This window comes from Petromyzon marinus, chromosome 33, assembly GCF_048934315.1.
Source record: "Petromyzon marinus isolate PM22_M1 ecotype Great Lakes invasive population chromosome 33, UKy_Petmar_22M1.pri1.0, whole genome shotgun sequence".
Taxonomy (NCBI): Eukaryota; Metazoa; Chordata; class Hyperoartia; order Petromyzontiformes; family Petromyzontidae; genus Petromyzon; species Petromyzon marinus.
In genome coordinates, this window is record NC_133699.1 from 4,694,529 (window position 1) to 4,707,625 (window position 13,097).

A 13,097-nucleotide genomic window follows, 5' to 3' on the forward strand; every position below is an offset into this window, starting at 1 on the left:
ATGCCGCCGTCGATATTTTGGCGTTCCACCGTTCAACCGTGCGTGTGGCCGGGCACCGATGCCAGCACTCCCGTTGGCTCCGGGCTACAGCTATTCGTTGCTTAAACTGATGTGTGACACGTGCCTTGAAATGGTGAAGTATGGTCAAATAAACCCCGTGACCCCCCCCCCCCACGCACAAATATAGGGAGCTGCTCATCCAGCAGTGGATTGACAATGTATACTATTATATAACACCACGTTTGAGTCTAGACATTAATACCGCTGTATATTCCGTATTGGATGGAATGGTTGGCACACTGGTTAGGGGCCACTGCTATGAACCCGGCGGTCCGAGTTAAATTTACAGCCACGGCTATTATCAGTGGCAAGCGATATCTGAATCAGTCCTGGACACCCCCCTCCACCAACTCCCACCCCATCATCAACTGCCACTCACAGGCCTGGTGATGTGTAATCACACAATGCCAATGATTGAAAGGCATGAGGAAGCCCTGATTCATCAGTGGATTTGCACTATGGATCGGCATGTAAAATCATTATTAACATGGCTATGCCGAACAAAGGGCACAGGCATAACAAGCGAGATAGACGGTACATACTCGAAGGGCAATGCGAACAAGATGTCCAGTATGGACGGCACAGAGAGTCTAATCAGTTCTTGAACCAAATCACGACCCAGGATCGTGACAACCGATGAAATTGCCCGAGCGCTGAATGCTTCTGCAGTTGTCTGGCTCGTGTGGAATATTACAGCACTTTGTCAGTCCACTGCCAGATGAAATACCTCCCTCCCTACAGGGCGGTGATTGTTTGAGCGCACTTGATCGGTGCGGAACATTTTAATAAAGTGGCCGACGGAAGCGGAAAGGACTGCGCGCCCTCGCCGGTATGGAATCCGCGGCTGAGAGAAGAGAGGGGTTTTTTTTTGTCGTCGTTGTCCGTCGCTTCGCAAAGTGATCTGGCCCTTATTTAGCCCAAATGGGATACCGCGCCGTGGATTGTGCTACGGCGCGGCTCGGTGAGTTGCCAAGGTGGGCCGATTCATGGTAAATGAGCGCGGCACCTGGTCAGTGTAGTATGTGCGAAATGTGCGTGTCTCTCTCTTTTTTTTACTGTCACCCCTTGCTCGGGTTGGGTGCTGATTGTCGTCGTGTCGTGAGTCGAAAGAAAAACGTCAGCGGTGGCGAGCGACCCACAGAAGGAGATTTGCCAGAACTACATTCGAGTACAATACTGTTCAGTTTTACACCGAATCTGCATTTATAGAGCCGTGCAAGACGGCGTGCATGTTAAGGTGCGCGCGTGTGTGTAGATGCGGGGAGAAGTAGTCAACGCGCTGCGCTATGATCTCCGGCGACCCGAGTTCGATTCCCGCTCACGGCCAACACCATTGACGATTTATCTGAACTGTTCCTGGGCCTCCCCTAGGTCGACTCAGTCTCAAATGAGTACCTGGTGTGGTGTGTAAACATCAGCACTGGGGAGACAAAGGCGGCCGGGCGTGGTGTTGGCCACCCACCACCTCGTGCGCTGTGCCGGCCTTCAGAGGCGCTTGCTAACAGCACTTGCCCTAACAGCCTGCTCAAGGCTATACGGGGGATCTTTGCCTTTCTATATGAATTCTAAATGCTGCCTATACATTTTATTTTGGTAGAGTCACTGGCGACTGGGCTGAGACCATCGGCGTAATGTATCCTCGCTATAATCAGAAGACAAAAAAAACGGTGCGTGGTGTGCGTGTGTAAACTCAGGGGTTGGTTTGTTAATGTGCGTCGCTTACACAGGCACCTTGTTCCCTTCCATGCCTCCTCTGGTTCCGATGACCCAACAGAGACGTACACGGAGTCAAACAGCGAGGGCTCCGACTCGGATTTGTCCGACGTTCCGGAACTGGACTCCGACATCGAGCAGGAGATGCAGATCAACTACGAGCGGCATGTGGGTGGAGCGCCCCGCGACGAGCAATTTCACTTCTGTGCCCTGTGGTCCCGATGGGCGACGGGGATGGGAGCGGTGGTGGAGTGGTTAGCGCACCGCACTACGAGCAATGTCACCTGGGTTAGCCATTGACCTAAGACTCATGCCGGCCCTAATGCCCCTGGCACGAATGGTAAAAAAAAATAAAAGTCAAATTGTGTTCTGTGCTGAAATTTACAATTTGGCAGCGCTCGTAAAAAAATATATTTTAAGGATAATATCAACTTGTAACGCGCCGAACAGTATTCTCTCTTTCTCTCTCTCCGTCATTGTCAGGACGAGATCCAGAAATTCAGAGTGACGGTCCCAGAAGTTAAACTCTGACAGTTAATTTGTTTGTTTAACACGTAGGCTTTCGCGACCAACATTATTCTGGCGAATTGCCCGATGATGCTGGATGTATTTACCAGCGAAACGTCGTACTCAAACTGTAAATGTGGATTCACTCTTCAACACACTGGTGGGCTAAAGTAGTGAATTATTTGTCTTTTGTCAACGTGACACTTTTTTTGCTGATTGGCCGTGTCGGGTGGTGGAGGGTTACGACACATTTATAAATAAACGCGATCTAACCCAAAAACCTTTATTATGAGTTAATTTGTTTGGCTGTGTCAGGTTGTGCAGGGCTCTTAATGGCACAAATTTGGGCACGCCATGAAGTGACCGAACAGAAAACAAATGTGTTATGAATTTAAGAGTTATCGTTCATTGTGAGTGAGTCGACATTAATGCGTTTTCAACTAAATGCTTAATTTCAAGACCAATTATTTTTTTTATATTATGCAAAAGAGCTGCTCAGTGTGCTTCCACATCATCTGTTGTCCTAACCAAGGTAGTGTCCATGCCCTAACCCTCTCCTTCACCCAGGGGGTACAAAAAAGTCGCGGGAAACGCGTTCACTGGTGGGAACATATTTGCACTGTGATATTTGCCCATACTTCTGAGCAACGCAGCCACACGATTTTTTTGTTAAATGAGCATTTTGACTTTTAACGTGTGTGCGTTGTGCTGCGTGCGTGCGCGCATGTATGCACGCGCACGCGTGTACGTGCATTGTGCCGCGTGTGTGCCTGTGCATATGCGCGTGTGCGCTGCGTGCATGTGTACGTGTGTGTGTGTCAATGCGGTTTCAGGAAAGGGCGGTCCTGCACAGATGCCATATTTTCTGTCCGTCTGCTACAGCAGAGGTGTAGGGAATTCCAACAAGACCTACATCTCTGCTTTATTGACCTGGTCAAGGCCTATGATACCATCAGTAGGCCTGGGCTGTGGGTCGTTCTTCGTGCTTTTGGAGTACCTGACCCTCTGCTCACGATCATTAAGGACCTTCATGATGGTGAGCGGGCCCGGGTAAAACTACGTGGCCGGGAGTCAGAGCCATTCCCTGTACACCTTGGGGTGCGACAGGGATGTCCTCTGGCTCCCACATTATTTAACATCTATTTTGACCACGTAGTTCGTGAAGCCTTCAATAGCTGTACCGGGGGAATCTCCATATGGTACAGATATAATGGGAGGCTAATCGATGCCCGGGTGCGGTCAAGGGATGGCTCCCTATTGCTCAACCACGTTATGTATGCTGACGATTTGGTAATAGCTGCTCAGTCAGAGGAGGAGTTGGAGACGCTGCTGCTGAGACTGGAGCGTGCCACTAAGAGGTGGGGCCTTACCATCAGCCCCACCAAAACTAAGCACCTGCCTGGGTATTTTGTACCATCGGACACTCCACCCCCACAACTCCCAATCGGTGATGGGGCAGTTGTGGAGAGAGTGGAGAGTTTCCCATACCTGGGCAGTGTGCTTATGACTGGCTCCAGTTTAACAGCAGAGGTCTCACTCCGAATCAGTCGAGCGGCAATATCTTTTCATCGGTTGCGTAACGCTGTGTGGAAGCTACCTGGTCTGTCGCTCCGCACTAAGCTTCAGGTCTTCTCGGCCACGGTCATTCCCTCCCTTCTCTACGCTTGCGAAACGTGGACCCCCCTAATGGAACATCTTCGCCGGTTAGAAACATTTAGGCTGGCCTGCCTACGATCCATCCTGGGTTTAACCAGACTGGATTGTGTGAGGAGCTCACAAATCCTTGAAAGATCTGGGCAGGGTCCCATCGGTGAGCTCCTCCGGCAGGCAAGGCTGCGATGGCTGGGTCATGTAGCCCGCATGCCCAGCCACCGCATGCCGAAACAGCTTTTGTTTGGCCGGATTGAGGGGGCTAAGCGGGCGCGGCACGGGCTAGAGAAGAGATGGAGTGATGTGGTACAGGAGGACGTGGAGCTGAGTGGACTTGCCGATGACTGGTACCAGCGGTGTCAAGATCGGCCTCTGTGGAGGAGGCTCGTGAAGGATGCTACTGGGCAGTTGGAGGCAGTCGCCCTCCAAAAACAACAGAGGGCGGAGGAGCGACGCTCAGAACAACGAGCGGAGCGCCGGGTGGCTAAAGCACAGCAGGTTGGCACAGTAGGGGGCACAGGTGGTGCATCAGCCAGTCATCTCAGTCAGTCGACCCGTGGCACCTGGGTCTGCCCCGTGACCTCCTGCCAGCGGGCGTTCGACACTTCACCTGGCCTCAGGGTGCACATAGCCTGGCACAAGCGTCGTGGTGACGTCACCGCCACTTAGTGGCGAATGGCGGTTGTTGTTGTGTATGCGTGTGTGTGTGTGTGTGCGCGTGCATGCATGCGTATGTGTGCATGCGTGTGTGTGTGTGTGCGTGCATGCATGTGTATGTGTGCATGCGTGTGTGTGTGTGCGTGCGTGCATGCATGTGTGCATGCGTGTGTGCATGCGTGCGTGCGTGTGCATGCGGACCCAGGTCTACAAGGAGGACCTCCCGCAGCTCCGTCAGCAGAACCGCGAGAAGAAGCGAGCGGCGACGTCTCAGAGGCGCGAGCGGGCGCCCAGCAGCAGCCTGCGCCTGCACTTTGTACACGGGTGCGTTCCCGCCCTCGCCTTCCCGCTCCGTGTGCGCGTTCCCACAATTGTCGCTAAATGCGGAGCGAAAAACCGGAGGGCCCCGGAGAAAAATCCACACGACCACTTGGAGAGGGACACCGCAAACTCCAGATATACGGCAGGCGTCAGGGTTGGGATCGAACCCACGACCTCCTGCATACCAGACGGGGTGGATAACATCTCGCCGCCACGGAACAGTGAGAGTGGGCTTGGGGCAGGCGACCAGATGGCCTTGGTCGAGACTCGCGACGGAGTTGCAGCGCCCACCCTTAGGGGACACGTTTCATCGGCGGAGACGGAGCAGTGAAGTCGTCTCGAGTGCCGGAGCTCGAATGGGTCGTTACGTCAACGACATCGTGAGCGATTGGGACGTGAGTTAGTGGGGGGGCGTGGGGGGGGGGGGGGTTTGGTGCCTTCATCAAGCAGTAGATAAACCGTGGCTGACGATGACGACGCTGATGATGATGATGATGGCGATGGCGGTTAGCGATGCGCTGTACCTTGGCTCCACCTTTACGAGCTCGCACGCTCCGCCGGTGCTACCGGCGTCGGGCAGTTCACTCGTGGGGAAAGAATAATTGCGCGAATTAAATGTAAACATCTTCGCATCGCTGAATAAAAACAAACTTTGAAATGAAACAACAAGACACGCACGCACACACACACACTCCTCCGCATGAATTACGTTTCGCGTGGCGTACGTTTGGCGAGGGAGGGTGCGACAGAGGCGCCAGTGGATGGGACACCGGGCTGTGAACTCCGGCAGAACTGAGGTTGATTCTTGACGGTGGGTAAAATTGGTTTGTGAGGAATATCTGCACCGGTCCTGAGCTCTCCCTAGGTTGACTCAGCCTCAAATGAGTACCTGGTGCGGTTCGTGAACATCAGCACTGGGGAGACAAAGGCGGTCGGGCGTGGTGCTTTCTAGCTACACCACTTCCTCGTGTGCCGCGGCCGGCCTTCATTGTTGCTCCCGAACAGCACTTGCCCCGATTATCACGGTTGGCTACGTACGGTGCGAAAGAAGTTCAACATAATACACATACACTCGCCCCAACGGTCTGTTAAGGCTTTCCGGAGGGGGGACCTTTGTTTGCATGCATGCGTGTGTGTGTATGTGTGTGTATGTGTGTGTATGTGTGTGTGTATGTGTGTAGTGGGGAGCGATAGTGTAGCGGTTAGCGCGCTTCGCTATAAACCTGGCGACCCGGGTTCGATTCCCGCTCCCGGCCAACACCAGTGACAATTATCTGAACCAGTCCCGGGCCTCCCCTAGGTCGACTCAGCCTCAAATGAGTACCTGGTGCGGTGTGTAAACATTGCCACTAGGGAGACAAAGGCGGTCGGGCGTGGTGCTGGCCACCCACCCCCTAGTGTACCGTTCCGGCCTTCATAGGTGCTCGCTAACAGCACTTGCCCCTACAGTCTGTTAAGGCTATATGGGGGATATTTATGTGTGTGTGGGAAACGGTAGCATAGCGGTTAGCGCGCTGCGCTACGAACCTACCGACCCGAGTTTGATTCCTGCTCACGGCCAACACCAGTGACGGTCCTGGGCCTCCCCTAGGTCGACTCAGCCTCAGATGAGTAACCTGGTGCGGCGTGTAAACGTTACCACTCGGGAGACAAAGGTGGTCAGGCGTGGTGCTGGCCACCCACCCCCTCGTGTGCCGACAGCACTTGCCCCCGACAGTCCGTTAAGGCTCTACGGGGGTATCTTTGTCTTTGTGCGCACGTGCGAGCAGGTACCGCGGTTACGACTGCCGCAACAACCTGTACTACACGCAGACGGGCGAGGTGGTGCACCACGTGGCGGCCGTGGGCATCGTGTACAACCGGCAGCAGCACACGCAGCGCTTCTACCTGGGCCACGACGACGACATCCTCTGCCTCGCCATCCACCCCGCCAAGGACTACATCGCCACCGGGCAGGTCTGCGGGTGTGCCCGTCCATCCGTTCATTTGTCCAGCTGCCTGTCCCTCCGTCCGTCCATCAGTTCGTCGGCCCTTGTGTCTAAACGTCCATCTGTCCATTCGTCAGTCTGTCCAGGTGACGATGCGACTGTCGGTCCGTTTGTTCGTTTGTCCAGCTTTCTGTCCCTCCCTCCGTCCGCCCGTCTGTCTGTTTGTCCGTCCGTCATCTGCTAGCCATGCCTCGCTATCCACCCCGCGAGTGCCAACATCACCACGGGCCAGGTTGGAGGGCACCTGCTGATGTCGTGGTTGTTGTCCTGTTTGTCCATCCGTCCGTTCTTCTGTCTGTCTGACTGTTCTTCTGTCCTTACGTTTTGTTCATCCGTTTATTCATTTGTACGTCCAATCGTTCATCCTTCCGGCAGGTCCGTTTGGCTCTTTGGCACTCTCTCTGTCCATCCATGTGTCTGTTTGTCTATTAGCTTATGCATCTTATCCGTCCGTCTGATTGTCCATTTGTAACATCAATTTGTACATCCATCCATTGGTTTGTCCTTCAGTTTGTCCATCATGTCCATCCACGTGCTTTTTTTTAGCCCATCTGTCCATTCATCCATCTGTCCGCCTGTCCACACACCTGTCCCGCACCATTCGCACGTCCATTTGCCCAACGCATTTGCCCAACGCGTCCCGTTTTCGCCACCCTTGCTTGCTCGACCCGGTGCGAGCGAGAGCGGAGGCTGAGAGGCGCGGGGGCGGTGGCGGCGCCGTGCGCCCGGTGTGGTTTTGCCGCAGGTGGGGCGCGACGCCGCGGTGCACGTGTGGGACACCGAGACGCTGCGGCCGCTCGCCGTGCTCAAGGGGGAGCACCGGCGGGGCGTCTGCGCCGTCGAGTTCTCCGGTACGAGCCGAGACACGTCGCCGCGCCGCGCCGCGTCGGAGCCACGCTCGCTCACGCCGAGCCACGCCGAGCCGTGCCGAGCGTCGCCGCCGCCGTGGAGGGGCGCCGCGCGGCGAGCCGCCCTGAGCCGCGGTCGGCAGCGTCGCATCATGGAGGGGCCGCTTTGAGCCACGCTTACTCACGACGAGCCATTTGTTCTCGGGGGCATATGCGCAAACCTACAACAGATTTTCATCGCATTGCGGCGAAAGTATTTTCTACTTGTGTGTGTATATGTATATATAACATTCTCAAATAGATATTAATCCAATAGGATGGGGGCGTGGGCAGGGGGTGGGGGAGTGGTTTTTGTGCAGTCATTGGTGACCGGGCTGGCACAATAAACTCGACGCACCCCGGTTCAATCTCGGGCGACTGGAAACCTGGACTCAAACCCATGATCCCCGCCTGGTGGCGGGATCCCCGGCCTGCGCGCGTCTCCACTCTCAACGCAGCCCCAGCCTTGCGCCCGCGTCGTGAGCCCAGCTGCCCCGTTTTTGAGGGGAGGCCTCGAGAGGGAGGGGATTATCCTAAAGCTCATAATTCCCCTGCAATTGTGAACGCTATTAGCCGCGCACGCACGCACACGTGCACACACGCGCGCACACGTGCGTGCACACACACGCGCGCACACGTGCGTGCACACACGCTTGGCGTTGCGCTCCCGTGGCCTAATTCACGCGCTGGTTTGTGACGACGAGAGATCCGGCAAAGTCGCCGCCGATGTTTGAAGCTAATTTGGCTGTCCCTTTTTCTTTCTTTCTTTCTTTTCTCTCTCTTGCCAAAGAATCGGCGCAAGAATCTCCGTGGTCAATACAGCTGGCTCAAACCCCCGCAGCCCTCACACAACGCCCAGGGTCCCAAAACGATAATTCCATACCAGCTTATTGCAGACACTGATGGCAAATGTGACTGAGCTTCCAGAACCAGGAATATATGTTTTTTTTTTATTATAAACATTTCATCGTCAATTCACTGGCGGATGAAGGCCTTCCCAACGCATTTGTTTGACCGTACTTCACTGCGCTGGTCATTTTGGGATGGCTGCTAGGGACCGGTTCAAGCATCACTCGCCACTGATGTTAGACGTGGCCAGGAATCGAACTCAGGTCGCTGGGTTCATAGCGCAGTGTGATAACCTCTTGCGCCAACCCGCTCACCCCTTGTTGTCTTACGCACACAAGCGACACCTCTGTAACCGAATCGCGCTTCGATTTCTTATCGTGTACGCTTTTTATTTGTGATACGTTTCACGACAGCACGACCGGGAGGCTTGCGACTTTGGCGGTGGCCGGTGATACGGAACGCCGTTCGATTTGTAGACGCGAGCGTTCACTTCTATCCCCGGTGGCGCACGTTCGTGTGAAGTCGTCGCGTGAAATGCCCGCCGCACGTTGACTGCTAACGTGTGCGGTTGTAATTTAGTGAACGCTGTTTTAAATACACAGATGTTGCGCGTATAAATCTATATATACGAACAACAAAAATTACCAAATTTTCCATTACAATGTTGCTGCTACCCTCCGATTAGCGCTGTTGGCTACGTACGATGCAAAAGAAGTTCAACATACCGTACGTGAAATGAAGAAATATCCGTGCCGATTTTTATTTTTTTGCAGAGCAGTGCCATCACCCCAATGTTTGTGTTAGATGGCAGCCGGTGGAAGGTGCCACCGCTGATCTACTTCTGAGAGCCCTCCGAGAGACATGTTGATTGCGTTGCTAATTAAACCGAAATGTTTACTCGTTAATTCACGGTGCTGTGGTTTGCTAGATTAAAACGAAAAACTAATTTTACTCCGATGGTATTTCGTGCGCTTAGTGGTGACCCAGCTAAGAACCTTGTTGTAGTCGCAGGCTGCTGGATGGTGGATTTGACCTCTGACCCACCCGACCGCCTCCACATCCACCAACGTTGAGCCATCGTCCGGCTTAGCCACAACGGGTTGAACGAGCTTACCGCTGCAGTTGGAAAGAAAATCCATAATAGAGGTTTTTTTTGGGATAGATCGCTTAAATATAAATGTGTCATTAAACCGGGCAATTAGTAAGGGTTGTCACAGAAACAGAACATGCCAATTCGTTACTCGTGCAGCACACCGGTGTGTTGGAGAGCAAAGCCACACACACCGGTGACAAACCTTTACTACATCCTGCTGAATGCAATCGCGCAAGCGCCTGCGACCGTCTCATTCCCACATCCGGTGCCGCCATCGCGTAATCAAAGCACGTAGTTGACCGCGTGCAACCACAAGCAGCTATTCTCATATTCGCAGCCAAAATTCAATGTCACCATTGCCCTAATCCATTAGCCGGCCAGCCACCGCCATGCGTGTTTGTTTTTATTTTGAACGCTGTGATTATTGTTGTTGTGGTGGAGGAGCGGGTGGGGTTTGATTGTTTTCATTTTTTTCCATTGGAGCGCAGAAAAATAAATTGAATGTCAGGTCGGCGTGACTCCGCGAGTAATTACCGGTACTCGCGTTTGTTATTAAAAGCCTATGCGGCGTGCCGTGCGTGATGCCGCGCGGCATCACGCAATGCCGAGCACTGCGCTTCGAACCCGAGCACCCGAGTTCGATTCCCGACCGTGGCTCACATCGGTCGTGGGGCCTCCCTTAAGTTGAAGGTGCTGCCCTGCGATTGGACATCTGTGAAACACCTGGACATCTGTGACACACCTGGACATCTGTGACACACCTGGACATCTGTGACACACCTGGACATCTGTGACACACCTGGACATCTGTGACACACCTGGACATCTGTGACACACTTGGACATCTGTGACACACCTGGACATCTGTGACACACCTGGACATCTGTGACACACCTGGACATCTGTGACACACCTGGACATCTGTGACACACCTGGACATCTGTGACACACCTGGAAATCTGTGACACACATGGAAATCTGTGACACACATGGAAATCTGTGACACACCTGGAAATCTGTGACACATCTGGAAATCTGTGACACGCCTGGACATCTGTGACACGCCTGGACATTTGTGACACGCCTGGACATCTGTGACACACCTGGACATCTGTGACACACCTGGACATCTGTGACACACCTGGAAATCTGTGACACACCTGGACATCTGTGACACACATGGAAATCTGTGACACACCTGGAAATCTGTGACACACCTGGAAATCTGTGACACGCCTGGACATCTGTGACACGCCTGGACATCTGTGACACGCCTGGACATCTGTGACACACCTGGACATCTGTGACACACCTGGAAATCTGTGACACACCTGGACATCTGTGACACACCTGGACATCTGTGACACACCTGGAAATCTGTGACACACCTGGAAATCTGTGACACACATGGAAATCTGTGACACACATGGAAATCTGTGACACACCTGGACATCTGTGACACACCTGGAAATCTGTGACACACCTGGAAATCTGTGACACACTTGGACATCTGTGACACACATGGAAATCTGTGACACACCTGGTTAATCTGTGACACATCTGGAAATCTGTGACATGCCTGGACATCTGTGACACGCCTGGACATCTGTGACACACCTGGACATCTGTGACACACCTGGACATCTGTGACACACCTTACCATCTGTGACACACCTGGAAATCTGCGACACACCTGGACATCTGTGACACACCTGGACATCTGTGACACACCTGGACATCTGTGACACACTTGGACGTCTGTGACACACCTGGACATCTGTGACACACCTGGACATCTGTGACACACCTGGACATCTGTGAAAATTTACTTTGTAGCTCAGCACCGGGGAGACGAGAGGCGGCCGGGCGTGGTTGCCTGGCCACACCACGCCCCCGCTCGTTCGCCCTGTGCGCACGTACGTGTGTATGTCGAACTTCTGTCGTGCCGCACGTAGCCGACCGTGCTAATCGGAGGCGCGGTGGGGGGGAACGGACAACGGGGCGCTCGTGCCAGACAGCTCTTGCCCCCTACGGTCCTGTTGAAGGCTGCGCCGGTTGATCTTCGTCTCTGTTGCGTGTGTCCGTGACGCAGCCGACGGGAAGCGGCTGGTAAGCGTCGGGCTGGACGATGCCCACACCATCGTCGTGTGGGAGTGGAAGCGCGGCGAGAAGATTGCGTCGGCCAGGTGACGGGGGGGGGGGGTTGCATTTTGAGGTTTTTTTTTCCCCACTGTCATTACAGAGCCAAGAATACAGCGGGAACATCAAAGCGAGGGCGAGACTTGAGTTATACTTTTTTTTAGCGATAACTCGCACGTGGCTTGCGCGCGCAGTTCATGTAGATTGGATCTCTCTCTCGTGTAGAGCTGAATGAGCAGCAACTTTCCAAGTCCATGTCCAGGTTGGTTATAGCCATGAAACGGCTTCTTAAGTCGATGTGCGGTGGATTAATTCAGCGCCGCGCAGTTCACATTGCTTCGCCGTGTGGGTGTGCATCTCGCGGAGTATGCAAAGAACAATGCCAACAATCCCCCGTGTAGCCCTTTAACAGTCTGTTGGGGCGAGTGCTGTTAGCGATCACACACACACACACGTACAGAATCACACACACACACACAAGACGAAGGTGCTGCAGTTGGACTGTAGGGCATGACACTGTTAGCAAGCACCTATTACGGCCCATCGTTTTTCATGATTTCCTGCCGTTTGTCAATCCACTGCTGGATGAAGGCCTCTCCTCTCGTCCCCCCACCCACCCACGCCACGCCAAGCGTTGTTTTTTCATTACGCTGGTCGGTGAAGGTCGGACGTCCAGGAAACCGGTTGGGATGTCACTCACTCGCAACAGGTGTGAGCCGTGCCGAGGCTCTCGAGCTCACCTCACCGGGGTCACCGGGGTTCAGAGTGCAGCGCTCGAACCACTGCGCCCTTGTGGCACACGGGCTACGATTTGACGAGTTACTTGTTGTACCAGATGAGGCCGGCTGAGCTGTGTAGCTCTTTTTCAGAAGCGACCTGGCCACAAGGGATACAGTGAGGGAAAAAAGTATTTGATCCCCTGCTGATTTCGTACGTTTGCCCACTGACAAATAAATGATCAGTCTATAATTTTAATGGTAGGTTTATTTGAACAGTGAGAGACAGAATAACAACAACAAAATCCAGAAAAACGCATGTCAAAAATGTTATACATTTATTTGCATTTTAATGAGGGAAATAAGTATTTGACCCCTCTGCAAAACATGACTTAGTACTTGGTGGCAAAACCCTTGTTGGCAATCACAGAGGTCAGACGTTTCTTGTAGTTGGCCACCAGGTTTGCACACATCTCAGGAGGGATTTTGTCCCACTCCTCTTTGCAGATCTTCTCCA

General features: G+C 53.5%; 1 protein-coding gene across 4 annotated transcripts in view; it reads left to right on the forward strand.

Annotated features, from left to right (window-relative positions):
* Nucleotides 1-13,097, forward strand: part of LOC116948337 (echinoderm microtubule-associated protein-like 6) — a 190,034-nt gene that overhangs the window by 118,825 nt on the left and 58,112 nt on the right. For all 4 annotated transcript variants that reach the window (XM_032964911.2, XM_032964913.2, XM_076071462.1 and 1 more), the window contains 5 exons: nucleotides 1,835-1,941; nucleotides 4,793-4,911; nucleotides 6,678-6,864; nucleotides 7,642-7,747; nucleotides 11,818-11,911. In XM_032964911.2, coding sequence (XP_032820802.2) covers nucleotides 1,835-1,941; nucleotides 4,793-4,911; nucleotides 6,678-6,864; nucleotides 7,642-7,747; nucleotides 11,818-11,911 — 613 coding nt within the window. The remainder of the gene's footprint in view (nucleotides 1-1,834; nucleotides 1,942-4,792; nucleotides 4,912-6,677; nucleotides 6,865-7,641; nucleotides 7,748-11,817; nucleotides 11,912-13,097) is intronic.